Source organism: Dendropsophus ebraccatus, chromosome 12 (genome assembly GCF_027789765.1).
Source record: "Dendropsophus ebraccatus isolate aDenEbr1 chromosome 12, aDenEbr1.pat, whole genome shotgun sequence".
Lineage (NCBI taxonomy): Eukaryota > Metazoa > Chordata > Amphibia > Anura > Hylidae > Dendropsophus > Dendropsophus ebraccatus.
The window spans coordinates 11,784,864-11,811,322 of NC_091465.1; the positions used below are offsets into that span (position 1 = coordinate 11,784,864).

Here is a 26,459-nt window from a genome sequence, read left to right on the forward strand (position 1 = left end):
AGCAGCCGCTCCATGTGAGGTCCCCCAGTCTCCAGCAGCCGCTCCATGTGAGGTCCCCTTGTCTCCAGCAGCCGCTCCATGTGAGGTCTCCCAGTCTCCAGCAGCCGCCTCATGTGAGGTCCCCCAGTCTCCAGCAGCCGCTCCATGTGAGGTCTCCCAGTCTCCAGCAGCCGCTCCATGTGAGGTCCCCCAGTCTCCAGCAGCCACTCCATGTGAGGTCCCCCCAGTCTCCAGCAGCCGCTCCATGTGATGTCCCCCAGTCTCCAGCAGCCGCTCCATGTGATGTCCCCCAGTCTCCAGCAGCCGCTCCATGTGAGGTCCCCCAGTCTCCAGCAGCCGCTCCATGTGAGGTCCCCTAGTCTCCAGCAGCCGCTCCATGTGATGTCCCCCAGTCTCCCGCAGCAGCCGCTCCATGTGAGGTCCCCCAGTCTCCAGCAGCAGCCGCTCCATGTGAGGTCCCCCAGTCTCCAGCAGCCGCTCCATGTGAGGTCCCCCGGTCTCCAGCAGCCGCTCCATGTGAGGTCCCCCAGTCTACAGCAGCAGCCGCTCCATGTGAGGTCCCCCAGTCTACAGCAGCCGTGTATGAAAAGTTAAAGTGTCACTGTCGTGAATTTTTTTTTGCAGAAATCAATAGTCCAGGCGATTTTAAGAAACTTTGTAATTGGGTTTATTATCCGAAAAATGCATTTTTATCATGAAAAAGCAGTTTGAAGCTCTCCCCCTGTCTTCATTGTTCTCCTATGGAGAGAGCTAAAGAAAAGACCAAAACAGGACAACAAAGAGTTAATCTACAAATCCCTCACGGGATATCTCCTGTGACAGTCACCAGTGACCTGTCTGAGCTCGGATTACAGCTGTCACCCAGCTCCGTGCCTGTAATCCTCTGTTATCTGCTTTCTGCTGCCGGCTAACTCCCTCCTTCCTCCTCCCCCCTCCCCTCTCCCTAGAACAGACAGGGGACGACTCCTGCAACAAGTCACAATTTTCAGATTTTTCAGAGTGGATGAAAAAGAGGAAGGAGGGGGGGGGGGCTGGGAAAAGGCTTTTTACATGCAGATAATGGCAGATTTGGCTAATAAACCCAATTACAAAGTTTCTTAAAATCACCTGGACTATTGATTTCTGCAAAAAAAAAAAAATACGACAGTGACTCTTTAAGATCACAACTGCTGCTTCTACTAGCATAACCCATAATTTAATATCACTGCATATATATCCCTCATCATATAATATCAATATATGTACCCATCATATATACATACCCATCATAATACCTATATATACACACACACCCTATGATGTAAATTACTGGAGCAGAAACTTCCGTAAATTTTACCCACATTCAAATATCCCTCCATATACTGATACATAATATACTGTAAGTAGTGGCGGTGGAGGATTGGGGGAAGGTGTTGGCGTCACAGGATTAGGTTGGGTGTGGATTTCGGAGGATTGGGGCGGAGGATCGGGTGGGTGTTGGCTTGTGGTTTTAGTTACAGCACTTGGCACTCTCCTTTTTTTGTCGCCATCACATGCGTCTCTCTTGGTCAATAGATCCCATGTTGGATGATTACCGCTGCCAGACACTCAGTACAGTATATAGGTTTATAGACCCGAGAGGATACAGACTGTGTAATAGTAGCCAGTGATGAGTTGTTGGGTTCCATGTGTTGACATACTTGCCCCTTTTCACCCACAGGGACCCATGTGGTCACTTCTAGAGTTCGGCCGGTCTTGTTAACTCGTGATCACAGCCAAGATGTCTGGCATGACGATGCTACAGCAATTTGCCAATGGCTTGAGGAGCAAAAGTGAAGAGGCCCGCACAAAGGCGGCCAAGGACCTGCAGCACTATGTCACCACCGAGCTGCGAGAAGTGAGTGATGGACGGGGCGTAACACCCCAGGGAACGTCTGGATTGGAAATAACAGGGATTAAGTACAGTAATGAGGAAAATATGCTATACCAACACCCCATGCCTTCTCACTGTATCCAATACATAAAGCCAGGGCGGGAAGACTTGGACAGTCACTGACTGCAACCTGCCAAGTGTTTCTGCTCATCCCATGATGAATCCTAATGTAATGATATAGTTCTATGGCCCGATGCATTTTACCCCAACCTATGTAAAGGAAATAGTTGGACCGATTGGCACCAGACTTAGTAACAGGATGCATTGTGAAGGGATCCATCTATATTGGATTGTTGGGGTCCGACTTCCAGCACTTTCACCAGTCAGCTGTGTGGCTTTAGCACCACATCCTTTTCATTGTCTACCAGGCCGTAAAAGATGCTACAGCATTGCCTGGTTCACTTGCACTACTGCTCCCAATAGTATGGCGATGCAAGAGACTGCAGTGCTTAAAGGAGGACTCTGTTCAAATTTTCTTTGAATAGATTTTTAATTTACTTCTGTTCAAAAATCTCACATCGTCCAGTACTTTTCAGCTGGTGTATTCTTTACAGTCCGACACAGTGCTCTCTGCTGCCACCTCTGTCCAGAGCAGCAGCAAATTCCCATAGAAAACCTCTCCTGCTCTGGACAGTTCCTGACATGGACAGAGGTGGCAGCAGAGAGCATTGCGTCAGACTAGAAAGAATACACCACTTCCTGCAGCACATGCGGCAGCTGATAAGTAGTAGACAACTGGAGATTTTGAAATATAAGTAAATTTGAAATCTATAAAGTTTTTTTTTTTACAGTTGATTTAAGGAGGGGGGATATCACCGGAGTCCCCCTTCTAAAGAGTTCCTGGGAGTCAGCTTTCTGCCAATCCAATATTGGCCTCCTATGAGCAGACTATGGGCACCTTTGCTGTTGATCAGGCACTGCCCCTGTGTCCTTCTATCTAGCTATGGGTTGCAGACCCCAGCACTGCAGTTTCTTCCACAAACAGCGCCCCTCTTGTCTCCAGTTCGGGTGTGATTTTGCAACTCCGTTCCGTTAAAGTGAATGGAGCCTAATTGCAAAACTCACTGCCAAACTGGAGACAAGAGGGGTGCTGTTTGTGGAAGAAAGTGGACATGTTTTTTTTTTTTTTTAAAGTGATGCTCCCTTTTACTTCCACTGTTGTCTTCTAGGTGAGCCAGGAGGAAGCAACTCAGTTCTACGATGAGCTGAATCATTTCATCTTTGAGTTTGTTTCCAGCTCTGATGTGAGCGAGAGGAAAGGAGGGATCCTGGCGATAGGTAATAAATATGTCCGCCTCCCCTTCCACCCCCCACCCCCCCATCCCCTTTTTTACTTTAATCAAAAAAGACGTGTTCGGTTTTTTTAAGCCCTGGTTTAACATATTCTCTCTACTATAGTCATTCAGGAAATCTTCCTCTTCCTCATAGTGAGCCTGATAGGAGTAGAGGGCGGAAATGCCACCAGAATCAGCAGATTTGCTAACTACCTGCGTAACCTCCTGCCCTCCAGTGACCCTGCAGTCATGGAGATGGCTTCCAAAGCAATGGGGCGCCTTGCTATGGCGGGGGACACTTTCACTGCTGAGTATGTGGAGTTTGAGGTGAAGCGTGCCCTGGAGTGGCTGGGCGCTGACCGTAATGAAGGACGCAGGCATGCCGGGGTGAGCTCATACACTGGAGTCTGCACAGACATCTGCCATGACTCCTGTCTGACTTCTGTCCTGACATCTTGCTTTCTCTCTGCAGGTTCTGGTACTGCGGGAGTTGGCTGTCAGCGCCCCCACCTTCTTCTTTCAGCAGGTCCAGCCTTTCTTTGACAACATCTTCTATGCTGTGTGGGACCCAAAACAGGCAATCCGGGAGGGGGCTGTGGCAGCCCTGAGAGCCTGTCTGATCCTGACCACACAGCGGGAGCCCAAGGAGCTGCAGAAACCTCTCTGGTACCGGGTACGGATCTGCTTGGACGTGTGTACTTTGGGCCAAAGGTTGCCAGGGCATGTTGGGAATTGTAGTTTTGCAACAGCTGGAGTGTTGAGAGTTTGACCCCCTGTCCTAAAGGAGCACTCTGGGTCCCAAGATTATAACTTATTATCTGTGCACAGGGTAGGATATAAGTATCTGACTGCTTGAGCCACCACCAATCAAAAGAACATCAAACGTCGAACATGTCTGCTGCTGCTCCATTCGCTTCCTATGGGACTGCTGACGATCGCTCATTGGAGCACTTGTCTGCCTTTACAGCCCCATAGTAAATTTATGGAACGGCAGTGAACCTGTTCCACCCCCCACTCTGTCCTCTCTGGAGACAGTGGTTCAGGTGATTGGTGGGGCCTAGCAGCTGACCCCCACCGATCAGATACCTATTGCCTATCTTGTGGCGATAAGTTGTAATGCTGAGATAATCCCTATGAAGGGAAATTTCCTGTCCCCCTTTAACAACCAGCCTTGCAGCCTTCAATAGGATATTCATAACCTAATATTTTCTCTTTCATACAGCAAACCTACGAGGAAGCTGAGAAAGGATTTGAAGAGCCGTTATCCAAAGAGAAAGGAATGAACAGAGATGATCGGCTCCATGGGGCACTATTGATTATTAATGAGTTAGTCAGAATCAGCAGCATGGAAGGAGAGGTAATGTGGATCACAGTCCCTGGGATTTACCCATAAAGACACTCATCTCATATCTGCAGGATAGGAATGACTTCCAAGTGCCCCACCAATCACATGAATGGGGGGTAACTTATCCCCTGGGTGAATGGAGCAGCCCCTATCTTGTAACCTTGTTATCTATGGTCAAAAATCCTATAGAGAATGAATAGAGCTGTGGCACTGTCTTGTTACATCAGACATGCCCCTGTCTAGTCTATGGAGAGGGGAGGGGGGAAGAGGGAGGAAGTTGCCAGCAGAGAACAAAGGATTACACAGCAGGGGCTGTGTGAAAGACTCTATTCAGAGGTCAGAGAGGTCAGTGCTGACTTCAGAGAAGATAGCCCGGTGATGTAGCTGTAAATTAACTCTTTGTTGTCCTGTTTTGGTGTCTCATCTCCCTCCACCCCTCCCCTCTTCATAGAGAACAATAAAGACAGGGGGGAGAGCTTCAAACTGCTTTCTCATGATAAAAATGCATTTTTCGACTAATTAACCCAATTACAAAGTTTCTTAAAATCGCCTGTACTATTGATTTCTGGGGGGAAAAAATAAATACAATTTAAACGACAGGTACACCTTAAGTGCTGGGGTGCCCTGTAATATTAGAGCTGTATTAATATCTCATAAAGTGCTGGCTTATTGACATGACAATGACTATGGAAGAACTGTGGGGGTATGCAACTCTACATTGTCACAGGAAAACCAATTTAGTAAGTGATGCCCACAGCTTTATAGCGTAATATCAGCCGATTCCCATTGAGAAACAATCTTAAAGTCCGTTGTTCAGCTGATCACCGGCATTACGCATTTCAGCATTTCTTTTCCTTTCATTTGCAGCGTCTGAGAGAAGAAATGGAGGAGATTACACAGCAACAACTTGTCCATGACAAACACTGCAGGGACCTCATGTCCTACAGCTTAAAGCCTCGCCATATCACCCCGTTTGCCAGTTTCCAGTCGGTGCAGCCCCAGCCCACAAACGCTTTGCTGAGCCTCTTAGGGTACACAGGGCAGCAGGGGATTTTGGGATATGGAACGGCTCCGATGCCAGAGAGGTCTACCTTGGTTGAAAGTCGTGCATGCCGGGAGCTAATAGAAGAAAAGTTTGATCAGGTAAGAGATTTTTTTTATTCTTTTTTTTGCCTTCACATTCTCCAATGGTGCATAAGCTGGTTATGATGTTTGTTATATACCTTGCACTTCTTCTCCTAGATTTGTCGTTGGGTCCTAAAGTGCAGAAGTAGTAAGAATCCCCTGATCCAGATGACCATCCTAAATGTTCTCCCACGTCTGGCAGCGTTCAAACCTGCCACATTCACAGGTAACATTTGCTTTTACAAAAGTTCGCTGGGACTTTTTCTAACAATAGAAAATGATGACCTATTGCTAGAATATGACATAATTTACTTACCGGTAGCAGCTTACCCGCCTGGATCCTCACCCATGCTCGGGTGAGCGGGCTTCTCATTTTCATCCAAAGAGATTGAGGTGGGCCCCAGTGACTCTGTGTAGAAGGGAACACATTTGCCTTATTCTGTATTGTTCCATGTCTATATTAAATATCTGGATATTTGTGTGACCTTTCCTCGCAGATTTGTACCTCACAGAAACCATGAGCCATTTACTGAGCTGTGTGCGGAAAGAGAAGGAGCGGACCGTGGCCTTCCAGGCTCTTGGACTCATCTCTGTAGCTGTGAGGTCAGAAATATGTCCTTACCTGCCGAAAATCCTGGAACACGTCAAATCTGCTCTGCCTCCAAAGGATTTCGCTCACAAGTGAGTGCATTTGAATATAAGCTCATTCTGCCACTCACATATACATTGTCTGATGTACACTGAGGAGGAGTGGTTATCGGTGTGATCGGGTTAAGTGTCTGCCTGAATGTTCGTAAATATCCTTGTGAAACATGTAGCTGCGTAGAAACATGGTGCTTTAGAAGAGGGGGGATGGGTGTCAGCGGAAGTTAGAGTCTTTAAAAGAAGGGCAGAGATGACTTACTACCGTTTTCCATCACCTTAGGAGCTCTGTGTACACAGCACAGCATACAGCCGTAAGGCATCCTGCTTCACATCCTAATGATGGAAATCACAGGAGCTGATGGGTTTTAGCAGCTTTATATCAGCTGCATCCATCTCCCCCTTACTTTACTTTTTAAAGGGGTACTCCAGCGAAAAACTTTTTTCCAGTAATTGAAACACCTTACAAAGTTGTAAAACTTTGTAATATGCTTCAGTCACCTATCTGCCCCCCTTCCCTATCTTTTCCCCCCCTCAATCCCCCACCAGGAAGTGAAGTAAACTCATTCTTGCCCAATGACTGTTGACCCCAGGCTGATCTGTGGCAGACATTTTGTGACAATGACATCATCAAGAGGGAGGTGGGTCTAAGTCCTGTTAGGCCAGCCCCCATTTGTCAGATGACTCAGGTTGCTCTGCTCTGATTGGCTGAAGAAGATGTAAGCCATCTAACAGTTTTACTGAGTCAGTTAGACATCACAGGAGACATAGAGCATCTTGGGAAAGACAAAACCAGAAAGCTTTGTCTATTCGGATGATGTCATTGTCACAAAATGGCTGCCACAGAACAGCCTGGGGTCAACAGTCATTAGGTAAGAATGGGTTTACTTCACTTCCTGGTGGGGGAATGAGGTGGGAAAAGATGGGGAAGGGGGACAGATAGGTGATTAAAGCATATTACAAAGTTATATAACTTTGTAATGTGTTTCAATTACTGGGAAAAAGCTTTTTGCTGGAGTACCCCTTTAAAGCAAATTTGCCTGGGGGCAGCCCGCTGGACCTCAGTGTGATGGAACTCCATCCCCCTCTGTGACACAGCGGCATTAGAATCTGTGGAGCCTTATCACAGAGGGGGGGGGGGGGATATTGCCACACTGGGGGGCAGCGGGACAGTGCTCGAGAAAAGACTGTCACTGTGCGTGGTAGCCGCGCGGCAATTCAAAAAAAAAGGACTGCGCCACCGAGATGCCTTTAAGATGGTTTATTTGCTGACTGAGGAGGATTGCAAGGATAGGAGGAGGCCACGAATCTAATAAGATATATAGACCTATTACTACTGATTTATGCAAGAAGATTGCACGTGCGAAAATAAGGCCAATTGGTGCACTAAGGGCCTTTCTTTCCTCTGCCCGCTTCTCATGCCCCAAATGAATATTATTTAAGGCAGCCCCTCTGCAGAGACACTAGCTGTAGAGAGGGGTGGCATTAATTACACTGCTCATAGCCCAATGTTATGTTTTTTTGGCCCTTTAGGAGGCAGAAATCAGTGCAGGTGGACGCCACTGTGTTTACTTGTATAAGTATGCTGGCTCGAGCCCTGGGGCCCTCCATCCAACAGGAAGTAAAGGAGCTGCTGGAACCAATGCTGTCTGTTGGCCTGAGGTATGATGTTATATACACTTTGGTCTCTATCTGGGATGTAGTTAGGCACTGTTCTATACATGTGTGTATAAATATGTATTTTTTTGTTTTTAGCCCTGCCTTAACAGCTGTACTTTATGACCTGAGTCAGCACATCCCGCAGCTGAAGAAAGATATTCAGGATGGACTCCTGAAGATGCTGTCACTGGTTCTGATGCACAAGCCGCTCCGGCACCCAGGGATGCCCAAGGGCCTGGCACAACAGCTGTCCTCCCCTAGCCTCACCAACATCCCTGAAGTCAGTGATGTGGGCAGCATTACTTTAGCGCTTCGCACTTTAGGCACCTTTGAATTTGAAGGTAAAGTTTTATTTTATTTATTTAGCTTAGGGCTGTTTTTGTATTATCTAATATACCCATTACCAGGGATGCCCGTTTGTACCAGTGGGCCCAGATGCACTCATTATCCTAGGGATACTGAAACATAGAATGGATTTACCACTACACGTGGTTGTACACTTATGGTGTGGGTTCTTATTGTGCCTTTCTGTCATTTGCCATTATACAGGTCACTCATTGACCCAGTTTGTGCGCCACTGTGCCGACCACTTTCTGAATAGCGAGCACAAGGAAGTCCGTATGGAGGCCTCGCGCACATGCTCCCGTCTTCTCACACCCTCCATCCAGCTTCTTAGTGGACATGGTCATGTGAGTCAGACCGCTGTCCAGGTGGTGGCCGATGTTCTGAGCAAACTGCTAGTGGTTGGAATCACAGACCCAGGTATCGTGTTACGGACTTTTCTATTTTTGCAGCCAGATATTTTATTTCTAACAAGACTTGCATGGATTTTACTCTCTTTTACCTTGCAGATCCTGATATCCGCTACTGCGTCCTGGCATCCTTGGATGAGCGCTTTGATTCTCATTTGGCGCAGGCTGAGAACCTTCAGGCTCTTTTTGTGGCCCTGAATGATGAGGTTTTTGAGATTCGAGAACTGGCAATCTGCACTATCGGCCGTCTCAGCAGCATGAACCCTGCCTTTGTGATGCCTTTCCTTCGTAAGATGCTCATCCAGGTAAGTGGTAATCGGTGACCCGATGGTTCAGCGCCTTGAAGAAGGATAAACCAAAAACATGATTGGTTGTTCCACCATCTGGATGGGATCCTTTTGGATAGACAACAACATCACATTTTTTGGTTCTTATGTTTATACAATAAAATTGCTGCCATAGACTCTGTTCACACATTGGAGATTAAGTGAGTTTCCCACCTACAAAAAAAGGGTTTCCTTACCCCCTTTGCCTTCTTTACAGGACCCCAAATTAGTGGGAATTACCTACAATGGGGTACCACCAGATTGTATGCATAATGCTGCAAAAATCCAGGGTTGACCCTGAGGCTGCATTCACACGTTCCATGTTCCACACGGACATGGAATGCCTGAAACGGACTTCTCCCCCCGCCCGGGCAGCATCTGTGATAAGATGAACAAGGATCAAGAAACAGAGTCTCGCACTCACCGGACTGAAGATGCAAGTGGTTTTATTTCCGATACATCAGAGTAGGCTAGGCGGGGAGAGGGGAGATGGTGAAGCAGGTGTGTTCAGCAGGAGCAACAAAATGTTTCACGCCTACAGAGGCGCTTCGTCGGGCTAGGAACCTAGGTTCCTAGCCCGACGAAGCACCTCTGTAGGCGTGAAACATTTTGTTGCTCCTGCTGAACACACCTGCTTCACCATCTCCCCTCTCCCCGCCTAGCCTACTCTGATGTATTGGAAATAAAACCACTTGCATCTTCAGTCCGGTGAGTGCGAGACTCTGTTTCTTGATCCTTGTTCATTTATCCTGCCTTTTTTGTCTCTGCACCGCCGATCCACGGTTTGGATACAGTTTGTGTGCTATATACTCCAGTCCCGGGTTTCCCACATTGGGTGTACCTTGTAGTTAGTGCCGGCCGGAACTCTCACCATACGTATATCTGTGATAAGATGCTGCAAGCGGTGGAACTGTATTCATATGTGCCGTGCGGCTGATTCATTACAGCACGGCGCATATCTGTACAGTTCCCCCCCCCCCCCCAGCATCTTATCACAAATGCTGCCCAGGCAGCGGAGAAGTCCGTTTCAGGCATTCCACGTCCGTGTTCCGTGCGGAACATGGAACTTGTGCATGCAGCCTTAGAGTTCTGCCGCAGATGTGCCACACATCTCTACAAGAAGGAGACCCATTGCCATCTTGATTCACATCAAGATTTTGTTATCTGTCAAGGGTCAACGTTTGAATCCATTGAAATATACCGTACCGAAACGTACCGATTTATGATGTCATGTATAAGTCTATTCGGCAAGAGGACTTGATTTAATCAAATTTATGACGCCAAGACTATACAGAAATAAACGCATAGAAACTTATGGAAAGTATGGCTTTATGTTTCACATATATACATTGTGGAAATTCACATGCTTGGGAAGCAAATCTGAATGGAAAGTGAGTGTCATGGCCGCAGGTACCTTACCTTTATGTATAGTAACATTCATAATCCTTTTTCTCTCCCCTTTAGATTTTGACAGAGTTGGAGCACAGCGGTGTTGGACGGAACAAGGAGCAAAGTGCTCGGATGTTAGGACACCTTGTATCCAATGCTCCTCGCCTGATCCGGCCCTACATGGAGCCCATTCTTAAGGTAGCATTCTCCAGGATGTCTGGGATACTTGACTCTTCTGCCGTTGATATGATGTTTCTTGTATTGAGGTTTATATAATTGCCTGTTATGGGGAGAAGAGATACCTGTGTCAGCCTATAATATTATTATTAGATTGACAAGTTCTTGTGTTCCTATTTACAGGCTCTGATCTTAAAGCTGCGCGATCCAGATCCCAATCCTGGAGTTGTGACCAACGTCCTGGCGACTATCGGGGAACTTGCCCAGGTAAGAATGAATAATTCTTAATGTAAAAGGGGTTATCCGCTATCCACAGGATAGGTGACAACTAGCTGGTAAATTCTGTATGCGGGGCCGCTTGACCCCTGAGTGAATTGAGTAGCTGTACACATGCTCGGCCTCTGCTCCATTGACTCTCTATGGGACAGCCAACCATAGTAGAGCACGACACTCGGCTGTCTTAAATGGGGCAGGCAGCAAACATGTATGACTGCAGCTCTATTCATCCCAGGAGCCCTGTTGTCACGATCAATGGGCGCCTTCTGATCAGACATTCATTATGTATGTGTAATAAGGTTTGTTATCTATAACCAGGTCAGTGGGTTGGAGATGAGGAAGTGGATGGATGAACTCTTCCCCATCATTATGGACATGTTACAGGACTCCTCCTTGCTGGCTAAGAGACAGGTATGTGATGCAGCGTCAGTGATTAGCAGGAATGAATGAATTGTCCTATTTGGTAATGTGACTCTATTTATCCTCATTATAGGTTGCCTTATGGACCCTAGGACAGCTGGTGGCCAGCACAGGGTATGTGGTGGAGCCTTATAGGAAGTATCCCTCTCTGCTGGAAGTGCTGCTAAATTTCTTGAAAACTGAGCAGAACCAGGGCATCCGCCGGGAGGTGAGCTGCCTTGTGGTCATTGTTGCATCTTACTGTAATGTCGGAAAAATAATTCTGGGAGCTGATCCATCATGAATTCTTCTTTCCAGGCCATTCGTGTCCTGGGGCTGCTGGGGGCCCTGGACCCTTACAAACACAAAGTAAATATAGGGATGATCGACCAGTCCAGAGAAGCTTCAGCGCTGAGCATGTCCGAATCCAAAGCCAACCAGGACTCAGGTAATAGTCCTGTAACTTATTCATCATATCAGTAAGAAGATACAATAAGATGTGGTCCAAAGCTGTATCTGACCTGGGTGCAGCCGTGCTCTACAAGACCAGACGACTTAGCTGAGATTACCAATGCTGCCAGTTCACATGGTGTATAGAATAATGCGTGATCTGATATGAGGGTCTTCCACCAAATATTTGCACTCTGTGTATTGTTGCGTGTTAGCTTCATTCACTGGGGTTAATCTAAGTTCTGGATTTCCAGTTAGTTCAGTGTATTTTTTAATCAGATATTTTTTATTAAACATTTTTAAATTTTACAACAAACCCCTCCACCCCTTCCCTCCCACAACTTCCCCCTCCCCCCAACCCTTAGGACTACATGTCCCTTCCCTGTCACATGTTTTAACAAGAAAACACAGTCATCACAAAAATATATCTTGTATAAATATATCAGTACGTTCTGTTACATACCTGATCAACAATTTGCATCTTCCCCAGGCAGGGGACCCCACTCACACACCCCATTCACACCAACATTCTCTCCAGCACATCTACAATATGCAGCACTAATTAAGTTTAGTGTATTACTATGGTATTATACCATTATTCCAGTGTTGGCAGGTGGCAGTACACCCCTCTTTTACTCTTCACAAGGGGGATGGACATCATGCTATCTGTTATTGAAGCCATTGTTTTCTAGTTGACAGTCTCTACACACTGTACTGTGCAATAACTGCATGAAACAACCACAGAAACTCTTGGCAAAAATGCAAGCGGCATTGTAATTCACATCTTTGTTTTACTCCCCAAAATCTGTTTGCATTAAGTACAAAAGTGATCACCAGCAGTAACATCTCCTGGTTTTATGTTTGCGCACCAGTCTGCTTGAGGTTTGGTATCTGTCTGTAGAATTCCTTTATTTGCTTGGCACTATGGCAGTGAGCCCCGATTGGTTGCCCTCCAGCACTTAGAAAACTAGAGCTCCCAGCATGCTCTGACAGCTTTTGGTTCTCTGGGCATGCTGGGTGTTGTAGTTTTGCAACAGTTAGAGAGCCTCATACTGGAGTTATTATATACACAGTTTCTGGTAAAGTGTAGCTGTCAAGAAAAACTGTGATGTCCCAGAGTCTTGTTACAAGAAGAAGAAGTGGGGAAATATGTGCAGTGCAGTCTGCTTCTTCCCCCACTTTATCTCTCTGTGAGTGAGATGGCCCCATGGACTGACATTATGGGCTAAGTGCTGACTTTTCCCGGATCCTTATCCTGATCGGGCAGGGTTTAAATATCTTTGACATATAGAAAGTAAATTTTTTGTGAGTCTCCCCTAAAAGGGCATTCCAAGAAAAATTAACTTGTCCGCTAGCCACAGGATAGGGGACAAGTAAGAGGTCAAGGGGGTCCGACCTCTGAACCCCCAGCGAACCCGGCTTTTGTATTATGAATAGAGCAGCAGGTACAGTAGCGCTGTTCCGGTTTACTCGGCTCTCTCCGGCACCTCCATAGGATTGAATTGAGCCGCAGGTCTTGTCCTGTACCTGCAGCTCTATTCCTAACACAGAAGTCGGGGGTTAGGAGATTAGACCCCCATGACCTCTTAGGGTGCCTTTACACAGAGAGATTTATCTGACAGATTTTTAAAGTCAAAGCCAGGAACAGACTATAAACAGACAATAGGTCATACAGGAAAGACTAAGATTCTCCTCTTTTTAAATCCATTCCTGGCTTTGGCTTCACAAATCTGTCAGATAAATTTCTCTGTGTAAAGGCACCCTTACTTGCCCCCTATCCTGTGGATAGGGGACAAGTTTATATATATTGAATACCCCTTTAAGCATTTGTGCCACGATCATCAGCATTTTAATGATTCCTTTTTGCTTCTCTTCCCTCGTGTCCTCAGCCGACTACAGCACCAGTGAAATGCTGGTGAACATGGGGAATCTGCCCCTGGATGAGTTCTACCCGGCGGTGTCTGTGGTCACTCTGATGCGGATCCTGAGGGACCAATCTCTGTCCAACCATCACACTATGGTAGTACAGGCCATCACCTTCATCTTCAAGTCTCTGGGTCTGAAGTGCGTGCAGTTCTTGCCTCAGGTGATGCCGACCTTTCTGACCGTTATCCGCCTGTGTGATGCCAACGTCAGAGAGGTATGGCTCCGGTCCGCTTCCACGTCTTACCTTATGGACTGTGCAGTAGCTTCTTAGACTGCAGTAGGGTTTTAAAATGGGAAGATTTGGGTGGGACTGGAAGTTTGACTTCAGACTACACGGCCACTGACTGTTAGGACTAAGGCCACATGCACAAGTTCTGTACGCTATGGACTGAACCTCAGAACTCCCAGCATCAACATTCACCTGAGACCTGAAACGGTTAATTCTCAGCGTGACACGGCCGTGTCAGTACAGTAGCGCAGAGGGTTCACTGTTTTGGATCTCACCGCGTTGAAATAAATGAAGGTGCCAGTAATGCCAAAGTTCATTCTGTAGCGTACAGAACGTGTGAATGTGGCCTAATGGTATAATGCATCTGGAATAAGCCCATCAGAATGTATTCACTTTAACCCTTTAAGGACTGGCTATATATATTTTTTTCACTAATGCATTCTGAGAGCTATGACCTTATTTTCTTGGGCACCTTATTGGGACACAGGTATTGTTGTATAGGCTACTGCCACTAGGAGGCGCTTTCTTATTTTCCATCCACTTCCATCCATTTTTGATGGATAAATACAAATTTTTATTGCCACCATATTGAGGTACAAAAAATTGGATTGACATATATATATATATATATATATATATATATATATATATATATATATATATATATATATATATATATATATATATATATTTTTTTTTTTTTTTTTTTTTTTTGAGGCATTGGATTTTTTTTTTTAGATTCGTTGACAGTGTCTTATAAATGGCGTTACCTTCTATCTTTTAGATGTACTGTTACATCGATACCAAGCGCAGAGAATTTTTTCTTAACTTAACTTTGTGTTCTTATTTACTTCTCTATCAATGTAGTTGTATGAGAGTTTTTATGGCCCCATTATGGGCTACATATACATTTGTTTAGTGTCAGATTTGTATAACTTTGTACTTACGTGTCATTTGTACTTATCAGCTGCTGTATGTCCTGCAGGAAGTGGTGTATTTTTTCCAGTCTGACACAGTGCTCTCTGCTGCCCCCGCTTTCCATGTCAGGAATTGTCCAGAGCGGGAGAGGTTTTCTATGGGGATTTGCCGCTGACAGAGGTGGCAGCAGAGAGCACTGTGTTAGACTGCAAAGAATCCACCACTTCCTGCAGGATATATAGCAGCTGATAAGTACTGGAAGACTGGACGACTTTTAAATAGAAATAATTTACCAGTCTGTATAACTTTCTGACACCAGTTAATTTGAAAACCTTTTTAAAGCGTAACTGTCATTTCAGGGTCATTTTTTTAAAAACATTAAATATCAAGCGATTTTAAGAAACTCTGTAATAGGTTTTATAAACCAAAAGAGTTTCCTTCTGTAGTGAAAAAGCAGTCTCCCAGCCTCCCCCCTCACATCAGAAGCAGCAGGATTTCTGTCTCCATTATGTGGCTATGGAGAGGGGAGGGGCTGTTAGGAGTGACTGAGCACGGAGCAGTCCTGCAAAGCACAACACCCTGCAATCTTCTCTCAGTAAGTTCATAGATAAGCACTGACCTTTCTGACCCCAGAATCCTGCGGTTTTGGTGCCCAGAGAGTCTACAAACAGCTGACCTTCATGTCACCTCTTCCTGCTCCCTCATCTCCCTCAGCCCCTCCCCCCTCCATAAGGATAGAATGGAGAGAGCAGAGCCCGTCTTCACTGGCTTCTCTGTAATGAAGACGTGTTTGCCTGATAATGCACAGATAAGAAGTCAGGGGGGGAGGCTGGGAGATTGCTTCTTGAGTACAGAAGGAGGCTTTTTTGGCTGATAAAACCTATAACAGAGTTTCTTAAAATCGCTTATACTACTGATTTCTGCAATAAAAAAAAAATGTGACAGTTACGCTTTAAGTTTTTTTGTTTTTTTTTACCGTAATGTAACTTTTTTTTGTATCCCCTGAGGGGGGGGGGGACTAGACGCTGCAATCTTTTCATTGCTTGTATAATGTTTTGGAATGCAAATCGTATTATTATTGCTTCTTGCCGTAACACTGAGGGTGGTATTACACGGGCCGAGCAGGGCCCGATAATGCCTGTAAACGAGCAGCGATCTGCTAGATCGTTGCTCATTTACTGGGCCTATTACACAGCCCGATAATCGCTTAATAAGAGCTGCAAGGACATCGTTACCGATGTCCTTGCAGCCCTTGCTAAACTGGCATACATTACCCATCCACATTCCAGGGCTGCTCCTGCCGTCCGCTTCTCCCGGGGTCCCGTGCGCGCTCTAGCTTCACAGCGGCCTGTCAGCTGGTAGGCCGCTCAGCCAATCACAGGCCAGGACCGCCGCGGCCTGTGATTGGCTGAGCGGCCTATCAGCTAACAGGCCTCTGTGAAGCTAGAGCGCGCGCCGGACCCCGGGAGAAGCGGACGGCAAGAGCAGCCCTGGAACGTGGATGGGTAATGTATATCGTTAGTCGCCGGCCACGCACCGCTATTACACGCAGCGGTGCGCGGTCAGTGCCCGACGAAAATAAGGTCTAACCTATATCAACGATCAGCCGATGATCGTTGTCATCGGCTGATCGTTGCATTTATTACACGGAGCGATAATCGGCCGAATCGGGCCAATTCGGACGATTATCGTTCCGTGTAATAGTACCCTGACTAACAGACAGATGCCTGCGGCAGAACCATGGGCCCCTGGCAGTCATGAAGCTTTCTCTACATCAGGGGTAAAGGAAACCTTGGCTCTCCAGCTGTTGCAAAACTACAACTCCCATCATGCCTGGACAGCCAAAGCTTTCCCGTCATCAATTTCCTTTAGCCTTGGTTGCTATTGATTGTGGCATCTAAGGGGTTAAATGGGTGGGATTGGAGGTAACTGTGTTCCTGACTGTTGCAGAGGGACCTGGGCTGCATAGTACAGCCAGCTTCCACTGCTGACGGCACAGCCATCCACCAGACATCGGGGAGGGGTTAGGCTAATGGTGCGTTTACACAGATTTATGTGACAGATTATTGAAGCCAAAGGCAGGAATAGATTTGAGAAGAGAAGAAATCTCAGTCTTTCCTTTATGACTTGTTCTCTGTTTATAGTCTCTTCCTGGCTTTGGCTTCACAAATCTGTCAGATATATCTGTCTGTGTAAACGCTCCACTAGGCCCCGTTCACACTACAGAATTGGTGCAAAGATTCTGTGCGGAATCCCTCCAAGCGGACTCTGCGCCAAATCCTGCCTTCTGTCAGTTTGAATGGGAGGGCTCGGGTGCCTCCGCTTTCCATGGCTCTCCGCTCAAAGAATTGACATGAGAGCGGAGGCGCGCGAGCCCTCCCATTCATACTGATAGAAGGCAGGACTCGGTGCCGGGTCTGCGCTGAGGGGTTCCGTACAGAATCTTTGCACCAATTCCGTAGTGTGAACGGGGCCTTTGACTGTGCAGCGCTCAGGTTAGTGGAGTAAGTGATGACTGGCGGCAGAGCTTGTTGTGCTTCATCATGTCTTTTGTAATGTTGTAACAGTGCAGTTTCTTGTTAAAGTAAGGTTGCGCCTGGGTGAGCATTGTCTAAAATAGTTTTTTTTTTCTGTTGTGTTTTTTTCCCCTTTTTATGTTTATTTTTTGTTTGTTTTTTGTTCTTCCTTTTACAGTCTCACCAACCTTCTCCTCAAGTAAGTCACGAAGAAACTCCAGTGTTTCACAGAACAAAACACATGTGCAGCTTATAAGCCCTGAGGGAGGAGGGGCGGACGTAGGACCTGGTTAGGATTCATGGTGGATGAAGAAGTAACTAGATACGGGGCCTAGTCAGAACAGGTCATCTACATTGTGGCTTTTATAACCTGTCGATGAGACGGGTTATTGAAGTGAGTTGTGTGCAGTGGGGGGGGTCCAACTCTGCCGTGGCCAAGAATGAGGGTCTCGTACCTTCTGACGCAGTCCTTTCATTCTTCTTGATCCTGGCAGGGGTAGAGATCCCCCCATAATTTGTATAACCTTTGTGTTTTATGGGGTGGCCTTAGAGCATGGGACGATTACAGCCTGGATTGGTTTTCTTTTGTCTTGTGTTGTTGATCTATAATATTCCGGTGATCCGTGTCTTATAAATCTCTGTGCATTATACTTATATAACCCCAGTACAAGTGCTGCCATTTTGCTTTCACTCTTATCAGCCTAATGAAGTTTCCTTTCCTCTCTCTCTCCCTTTTGTCATTGGAATTTGGCCGAGAAGAGGACAGGACTGATGTCGCCTCAGGTAAGTCCCTGCAAATCCCGGTGCCAGTGTCCACCTCTAGACACCTTTATAGAGGAGCAGAGAGAGTCAGGGCACCTCAGCTCCACTACAGGCAGGATAGCACCTTCCCTATACAGCAATGCCAGCAGGGTCACAGCAAAGACACAGGGCCTCGGAATAGCATCCAGTGAGCTTTATATAGTCCACCATCAATATTCAACGTTTTAGTGGATGCAACCGCCTTGTATTCTATGTATTGTACACTGACATCACCCTGCCATACTCTCTGTATTGTACACTGACATCACCCTCCCATACTCTCTGTATTGTACACTGACATCACCCTGCCATACTCTCTGTATTGTACACTGACATCACCCTCCCATACTCTCTGTATTGTACACTGACATCACCCTGCCATACTCTCTGTATTGTACACTGACATCACCCTCCCATGTTCTCTGTATTGTACATGGTCAGAATTTACAAATTTCCAGAAATTATTGTACAGTAAGTGAATGTAAACCTGCCTGGGATAAGTATATATCTATCCTAGAAAAATAAGAAGGGAAATACTAAAAGGGCCGACTAGATGGAGCAGGTGGTCTTTTTCTCTCCATGTTTCTATGTAGTTGACGCTCTCATGTTTTTGTCCTCCGCAGTTCATGTTCCAGCAGTTGGGAATGTTGGTCTCATTTGTGCGCAGCCACATCCGCCCCTACATGGATGAGATCTTTGCCTTGATAAGAGTAAGTATTGCCCCTCCTAGTGATGTGTACAGAGGGGCACGAGTTAGTATTGCCCCTCCTAGTGATGTGTACAGAGGGGCACGAGTAAGTATTGCCCCTCCTAGTGATGTGTACAGAGGGGCATGAGTAAGTATTGCCCCTCATAGTAATGTGTACAGAGGGGCACAAGTACGTATTTCCCCTCATAGTGATGTGTACAGAGGGGCACGAGTAAGCATTGCCCCTCATAGTAATGTGTACAGAGGGGCACGAGTAAGCATTGCCCCTCATAGTAATGTGTACAGAGGGGCACCATTTCCTCTGCCATTACTTTAGTGTATTAAAGTGTCACTGTTACGAAAAACTTTTGACGTGTCATATAGAGACCTGTCATAAGTTTTGCTCGGTCCAGGACTGAGTGTTCAGACCTCTACTGATCGGGAGACAACTGTGCTGCAGCGCGTCCTCTCTTCTCTCCCATCTCTCCCCTCTCCCAGACAGCAGAGAAGGTGCAGATTGTATTTCATTATGCCCAGTTCTTTTGTTCTTGGAGAGATGAGCTGCCACCAGTTGTGTCTAACAGCAGCTTTCTCCCCTCAGAATATATGCACGCTCGGCTGAGTTGAGCATGTATGTGTTATTGGGAGTCAGGAGCAATATCGACCAGGCAATAGCTATGTGAAATGTGTGCTCAGTGTACTGTGAGTGTCACGGTGAGGGTTGTAGTGTATTCCCAAATAGCTGGTAATCTCTTCTCTTGTTCCTGGCAGGATTACTGGACCATGAATAATCCCATTCAGAGCACCATCATATTGCTCATCGAGCAGATCGTATTTTCACTGGGCGGAGAGTTTAAGCTTTACCTGCCGCAACTCATCCCTCATCTGCTGCGGGTCTTCATGCACGACACTAGTGCTGGGCGCTCTGTGACTATTAAGGTAAGAAGTGCCAGAGACCTCATAATAACCCTTTCTCAAGCACAGGTTAGTGGTGGTCCCGGACAGCTTTACTGAAGAGGTTGTGTGCTGTGCCTTAAATCATAGAACATAGGGAAATTGGCGAGTGCTTAGTTTAACTTTATGGTCAAAGGTTTGTTGCTGAGGGGCACAAAGCTGTAACGGAGGGTTGTATCCGAGGGACATATAAAGGTAACGGAGGGTTGTATCCGAGGGATATATAGATGTAATGGAGGGTTGTATCCGAGAGACATATAAAGGTAACGGAGGGTTGTATCCGAGGGATATATAGATGTAATGGAGGGTTGTATCCGAGGGACATATAGATGTAATGGAGGGTTGTATCCGAGGGACATATAGATGTAATGGAGGGTTGTATCCGAGGGATATGTAGATGTAATGGAGGGTTGTATCCGAGAGACATATAAAGGTAACGGAGGGTTGTATCCGAGGGATATATAAAGGTAACGGAGGGTTGTATCCGAGGGATATATAGATGTATTGGAGGGTTGTATCCGAGGGACATATAAAGGTAACGGAGGGTTGTATCCAAAGGAATATATAGATGTAATGGAGGGTTGTATCCGAGGGACATATAAAGGTAACAGAGGGTTGTATCCGAGGGATATATAGATGTAATGGAGGGTTGTATCCGAGGGACATATAAAGGTAACAGAGGGTTGTATCCGAGGGATATATAGATGTAATGGAGGGTTGTATCCGAGGGATATATAGATGTAATGGAGGGTTGTATCCGAGGGACATAAAAAGGTAACGGAGGGTTGTATCCGAGGGATATATAGATGTAATGGAGGGTTGTATCCGAGGGACATATAAAGGTAACAGAGGGTTGTATCCGAGGGACATATAGATGTAATGGAGGGTTGTATCCGAGGGACATATAAAGGTAACAGAGGGTTGTATCCGAGGGACATATAGATGTAATGGAGGGTTGTATCTGAGGGACATTTAGATGTAATGGAGGGTTGTATCCGAGGGACATATAGATGTAATGGAGGGTTGTATGCGATAGATGTAATGGAGGGTTGTATCGGAGGGATATATAGATGTAATGGAGGGTTGTATCCGAGGGACATATAGATGTAATGGAGGGTTGTATCCGAGGGACATATAGATGTAATGGAGGGTTGTATCCGAGGGACATATAAAGGTAATGGGGGGTTGTATCCGAGGGACATATAAAGGTAATGGGGGGTTGTATCCGAGGGACATATAAAGGTAATGGGGGGTTGTATCCGAGGGACATATAACCAGCAGGTTCACCTCACCTGTGCATCACTCCACCCATCCATTGATGTTAGTGCTCGTCTTTGTATAGGACTTGATGGACAATGGCTGCTCCTAGCAGTGTGTGTGTGGGGGGGGGGGGGGGGATGGGGGGGGGGTTTATCTGTGGCAACATGAAGTTACAAGATGATAATAATAACGCTACGTTGTCTCCCCTCCCCCTTCTCTCAGCTACTGAACGCGATACAGATGTTTGGAGCTAATCTAGACGACTACCTACATCTCCTCCTGCCACCTATTGTGAAGCTGTTTGATGCCTCTGATTCTCCTCTGCAAGCTCGGAAGTAAGTAGCCCACCATTACATGTATGATGCAAATCGAATCCTTCTTGGCCAAAGGCTGAAAATATACCTGGTAATTCCTCGTCTGTCGGTGCATCGTAATATACTTTACTATTTAGTCCATCAGATTTTAGCTCCAGGTGAGAGAGGACCTTTCTGTTTATGAAACCACCAATTCTAATATCTAACAGCCAAATTTATTAACAGAAATGTAATGTTAAAGGGAACCTGTAACCCCCCCTGTGCCAGGACAGAGTGCAGACCCATATACTCACTGCATTCAAGAAGTCCCACTCCTGGACCCGTTACCGCCGCCAAGATATCTCCGTCCGAAGCCGTGCGCGCGCTCCCAGAGATGAGTCTGATGCCAATAGAGAATGACTGGAGCCGTCATTCTTTATGGACGTCGCACTCATCTCTGGGAGCGCGCGCACGGCTTCGGACGGAGATATCTCGGCGGTAGAAGCGGGTCCAGGAGTGGGACCTCTCGAATGCGGTGAGCATATGGGTCTGCATCGGGGGTCGTCCGGGCTCTGTCACGGCATGGGGGGTGACAGGTCTCCTTTAACATAAAGCAGAATTTTTATTACATATACCGAAGTCCTTTCCCTTCTAAGAACTCGTTATTAGTTGTGGATTTAACTGCGCATTCAATTTTCAAATATTGAAAGTACTGCCGCTTTTACCCCTTTAGGCTGTAGTAAATCTTGTGGTAGTAACACGTGGTTGGGCATTAGGTATGACTGTACCGAGTGCTGTTCTCTCTCTTGAACACCAGGTGGAGCTGTGACCACATTGTAGACTCAGTGAGGCTGTATTATTATTATTTATTTATAAAGCGCCCTTGATTCCAGAGCGTTATACAAGCGGTAGGGGGTAACAAACAGAACATTAAAAGATCAAAACATGTTACGTGAATAAGGTAAATGGCAGACTGGTACATAGGAACAGAGAACCCTGCACGTCACGGCTTACAATCTACTAGGTAAGGGTCCATTTACACAGAAAGATTATCTGCCAAAGATTTGAAGCCAAAGCCAGAAACAGCCTATAAACGGAACAGGTTATAAAGGAAAGACTGACATTTCTCCTCTTTTCAAATCCATTTCTGGCTTTGGCTTCAAATCTTTGGCAGATAATCTCTGGGGTAATCTTTCTGTGTAAATGGACCCTAAGGGGATACTAGTCTGCATTCTGCTTATTTGAAACCACCTACAGCTGTCTGCTTATAGAAGGAATAGGAAACCTTTGGCTCCCCAGCTGTTGGAAAAACTACAATTCCCAGCCAAAGTCCGGGTATTATGGGAACTATGGTCTTGCAACAATCTGCAATGTCTGGCTTATAGCTTCATGTCAGGGAACTGAGGTCGGGTTCTCCCACTGTGGCTGCCACATGATGATGAAGCCGCTTCCATGTGCGGCAGTCATTGGTGGTATTACTGGCAATGTTGTGCGGCTGTTGGTCACCACGTGGGCATGGTGTCATCCACATGCAGCAGCCACAACATCAGAAATCCATCATTAAAGGGGTTGTTCAGGCCTAGGAAAACATGGCAACTTTCTTCCAGAAACCACGTCTGTATATCGCTCTCAGTCGCTACTAAATCTCAAATCCTGCACATACACTCACCGGCCACTTTATTAGGTACACCATGCTAGTAACGGGTTGGACCCCCTTTTGCCTTCAGAACTGCCTCAATTCTTGGTGGCATAGATACAACAAGGTGCTGGAAGCTTCCTCAGAGATTTTGGTCCATATTGACATGATGGCATCACACAGTTGCCGCAGATTTGTCGGCTGCACATCCATGATGCGAATCTCCCGTTCCACCACATCCCAAAGATGCTCTATTGGATTGAGATCTGGTGACTGTGGAGGCCATTGGAGTACAGGGAACTCATTGTCATGTTCAAGAAACCAGTCTGAGATGATTCTAGCTTTATGACATGGCGCATTATCCTGCTGAAAGTAGCCATCAGATGTTGGGTACATTGTGGTCATAAAGGGATGGACATGGTCAGCAACAATACTCAGGTAGGCTGTGGTGTTGCAACGATGCTCAATTGGTTCCAAGGGGCCCAAAGAGTGCCAAGAAAATATTCCCCACACCATGACACCACCACCACCAGCCTGAACCGTTGATACAAGGCAGGATGGATCCATGCTTTCATGTTGTTGACGCCAAATTCTGACCCTACCATCCGAATGTCGCAGCAGAAATCGAGACTCATCAGACCAGGCAACGTTTTTCCAATCTTCTACTGTCCAATTTCGATGAGCTTGTGCAAATTGTAGCCTCAGTTTCCTGTTCTTAGCTGAAAGGAGTGGCACCCGGTGTGGTCTTCTGCTGCTGTAGCCCATCTACCTCAAAGTTGGCCGTACTGTGCGTTCAGAGATGCTCTTCTGCCTACCTTGGTTGTAACGGTTGGCTATTTGAGTCACTGTTGCCTTTCTATCAGCTCGAACCAGTCTGCCCATTCTCCTCTGACCTCTGGCATCAACAAGGCATTTCCGCCCACAGAACTGCCGCTCACTGGATGTTTTTTCTTTTTCGGACCATTCTCTGTAAACCCTAGAGATGGTTGTGCGTGAAAATCCCAGTAGATCAGCAGTTTCTGAAATACTCAGACCAGCCCTTCTGGCACCAACAACCATGCCACGTTCAAAGGCCCTCAAATCCCCTTTCTTCCCCATTCTGATTCTCGGTTTGAACTGCAGGAGATTGTCTTGACCATGTCTACATGCCTAAATGCACTGAGTTGCCGCCATGTGATTGGCTGATTAGAAATTAAGTGGTAAAGTGCAGTTGGACAGGTGTACCTAATAAAGTGGCCGGTGAGTGTATATAGGCTGTAGAATTTATTAAGACCAGTGTTTCACATGTTGATCTGAACTTAAAGGGATTGTTCAGGCATTGAAAAACATGGCTGCTTTTTTCCACAAATAGCACCACTCTTGTCCTCAGTTTAGGTGTGAGGGTTTTGCCGCTTAGTTCCATTGAAGTCAATGGAGCTGAATTGTAATATCAAACACAACCTGATTACAGGGGTGGAGGTGTGCTTCTTCTAATGCTTGATAAACCCTTCAAGGAAGTATCTAATGCATTTTGAGGAGTAGCCTCTGTCCAGAACTTAAAGTGTACCTGCCGTTTACATTTTTTTTTTTTGCAGAAACGGGGTATGATGTGTGGATCGCTCCTCCGTGCGGCCCCCCTCTGAACGTGTGGAGGCGGCCCTGGACATACGGGTACGTCCAGGGTCGCCTAGGGGTTAAAGTGTCACTGTCGTTTAAATTTTTTTTTTGCAGGAATCAATAGTACAGGCGATTTTAAGAAACTTTGTAATTGGGTTTATTAGCATGTTTATCATGAGAAAGCAGTTTGAAGGTCTCCCCCCAGTCTTCATGGTTCTCTATGGAGAGGGGAGGCGTGGAGGGAGATGAGGTTTCAAAACAGGACAACAAAGAGTTAATTTACAGCTACATCACCGGGCTATCTCCTCTAAAGGTCAGCACTGACCTCTAAATAGGCTTTCACACAGGTCCTTTGTTCTCTGCTCTCTGCTGGCGACTAATCTCCCTCCTCCCCCCACCCCTCTTCATAGAACAAATAGGGCCGACTAAGTCGGGATTTCCTGATAATGAGCAGTGATTAAAAGAGAGGAGGGGGGTGGGGGGGCCTGGGGAAAGGCTTTTTGAATGCAGATAATGGCATACTTGCCTAATAAACCCAATTGAAAAGTTTCTTAAAATCGCCTGTACTATTGATTTCTGCAAAAAAAAAAAAAAAAGAAATAATTATTTATGTATGTATATATATATATATATATATATATATATATATATATATATATATATGTATATATATATATATATATATATATATATATATATATATATATATATATATACTCACCGGCCACTTTATTAGGTACACCTGTCCAACTGCACGTTACCACTTAATTTCTAATCAGCCAATCACATGGCGGCAACTCAGTGCATTTAGGCATGTAGACATGGCCAAGACAATCTCCTGCAGTTCAAACTGAGCATCAGAATGGGGAAGAAAGGTGATTTGAGTGCCTTTGAACGTGGCATGGTTGTTGGTGCCAGAAGGGCTGGTCTGAGTATTTCAGAAACTGCTGATCTACTGGGATTTTCACGCACAACCATCTCTAGGGTTTACAGAGAATGGTCCGAAAAAGAAAAAACATCCAGTGAGCGGCAGTTCTGTGGGCGGAAATGCCTTGTTGATGACAGAGGTCAGAGGAGAATGGGCAGACTGGTTCGAGCTGATAGAAAGGTAACAGTGATTCAAATAGCCAACCGTTACAACCAAGGTAGGCAGAAGAGCATCTCTGAACGCACAGTACGTCCAACTTTGAGGCAGATGGGCTACAGCAGCAGAAGACCACAGCGGGTGCCACTCCTTTCAGCTAAGAACAGGAAACTGAGGCTACAATTTGCACAAGCTCATCGAAATTGGACAGTAGAAGATTGGAAAAACGTTGCCTGGTCTGATGAGTCTCGATTTCTGCTGCAACATTCGGATGGTAGGGTCAGAATTTGGCGTCAACAACATGAAAGCATGGATCCATCCTGCCTTGTATCAATGGTTCAGGCTGGTGGTGGTGGTGTCATGGTGTGGGGAATATTTTCTTGGCACTCTTTGGGCCCCTTGGTACCAATTGAGCATGGTTGTAACGCCACAGCCTACCTGAGTATTGTTGCTGACCATGTCCATCCCTTTATGACCACAATGTACCCAACATCTGATGGCTACTTTCAGCAGGATAATGCGCCATGTCATAAAGCTAGAATCATCTCAGACTGGTTTCTTGAACATGACAATGAGTTCCCTGTACTCAAATGGCCTCCACAGTCACCAGATCTCAATCCAATAGAGCATCTTTGGGATGTGGTGGAACGGGAGATTCGCATCATGGATGTGCAGCCGACAAATCTGCGGCAACTGTGTGATGCCATCATGTCACTATGGACCAAAATCTCTGAGGAAGCTTCCAGCACCTTGTTGTATCTATGCCACCAAGAATTGAGGCAGTTCTGAAGGCAAAAGGGGGTCCAACCCGTTACTAGCATGGTGTACCTAA

At 46.1% G+C, this 26,459-nt stretch overlaps 1 protein-coding gene across 1 annotated transcript in view; it reads left to right on the top strand.

Moving 5' to 3' along the window:
- The first annotated feature begins 1,746 nt into the window (after nucleotides 1–1,746).
- The window catches only part of MTOR (mechanistic target of rapamycin kinase), a 78,064-nt gene continuing 53,351 nt past the window's right edge, over nucleotides 1,747–26,459 (top strand). Inside the window, exons 1-23 of the mRNA XM_069948403.1 lie at nucleotides 1,747–1,876; nucleotides 3,082–3,190; nucleotides 3,341–3,573; nucleotides 3,659–3,859; nucleotides 4,409–4,543; nucleotides 5,399–5,674; nucleotides 5,774–5,882; nucleotides 6,154–6,337; nucleotides 7,832–7,960; nucleotides 8,054–8,298; nucleotides 8,507–8,719; nucleotides 8,809–9,014; nucleotides 10,500–10,622; nucleotides 10,785–10,868; nucleotides 11,196–11,288; nucleotides 11,371–11,505; nucleotides 11,595–11,724; nucleotides 13,616–13,866; nucleotides 17,494–17,514; nucleotides 18,075–18,098; nucleotides 18,740–18,826; nucleotides 19,576–19,743; nucleotides 21,241–21,353. Of these exons, the coding sequence (XP_069804504.1) occupies nucleotides 1,760–1,876; nucleotides 3,082–3,190; nucleotides 3,341–3,573; nucleotides 3,659–3,859; nucleotides 4,409–4,543; nucleotides 5,399–5,674; nucleotides 5,774–5,882; nucleotides 6,154–6,337; nucleotides 7,832–7,960; nucleotides 8,054–8,298; nucleotides 8,507–8,719; nucleotides 8,809–9,014; nucleotides 10,500–10,622; nucleotides 10,785–10,868; nucleotides 11,196–11,288; nucleotides 11,371–11,505; nucleotides 11,595–11,724; nucleotides 13,616–13,866; nucleotides 17,494–17,514; nucleotides 18,075–18,098; nucleotides 18,740–18,826; nucleotides 19,576–19,743; nucleotides 21,241–21,353 (3,386 nt within the window). The 5' untranslated portion in view covers nucleotides 1,747–1,759. The remainder of the gene's footprint in view (nucleotides 1,877–3,081; nucleotides 3,191–3,340; nucleotides 3,574–3,658; nucleotides 3,860–4,408; nucleotides 4,544–5,398; nucleotides 5,675–5,773; nucleotides 5,883–6,153; nucleotides 6,338–7,831; nucleotides 7,961–8,053; nucleotides 8,299–8,506; nucleotides 8,720–8,808; nucleotides 9,015–10,499; nucleotides 10,623–10,784; nucleotides 10,869–11,195; nucleotides 11,289–11,370; nucleotides 11,506–11,594; nucleotides 11,725–13,615; nucleotides 13,867–17,493; nucleotides 17,515–18,074; nucleotides 18,099–18,739; nucleotides 18,827–19,575; nucleotides 19,744–21,240; nucleotides 21,354–26,459) is intronic.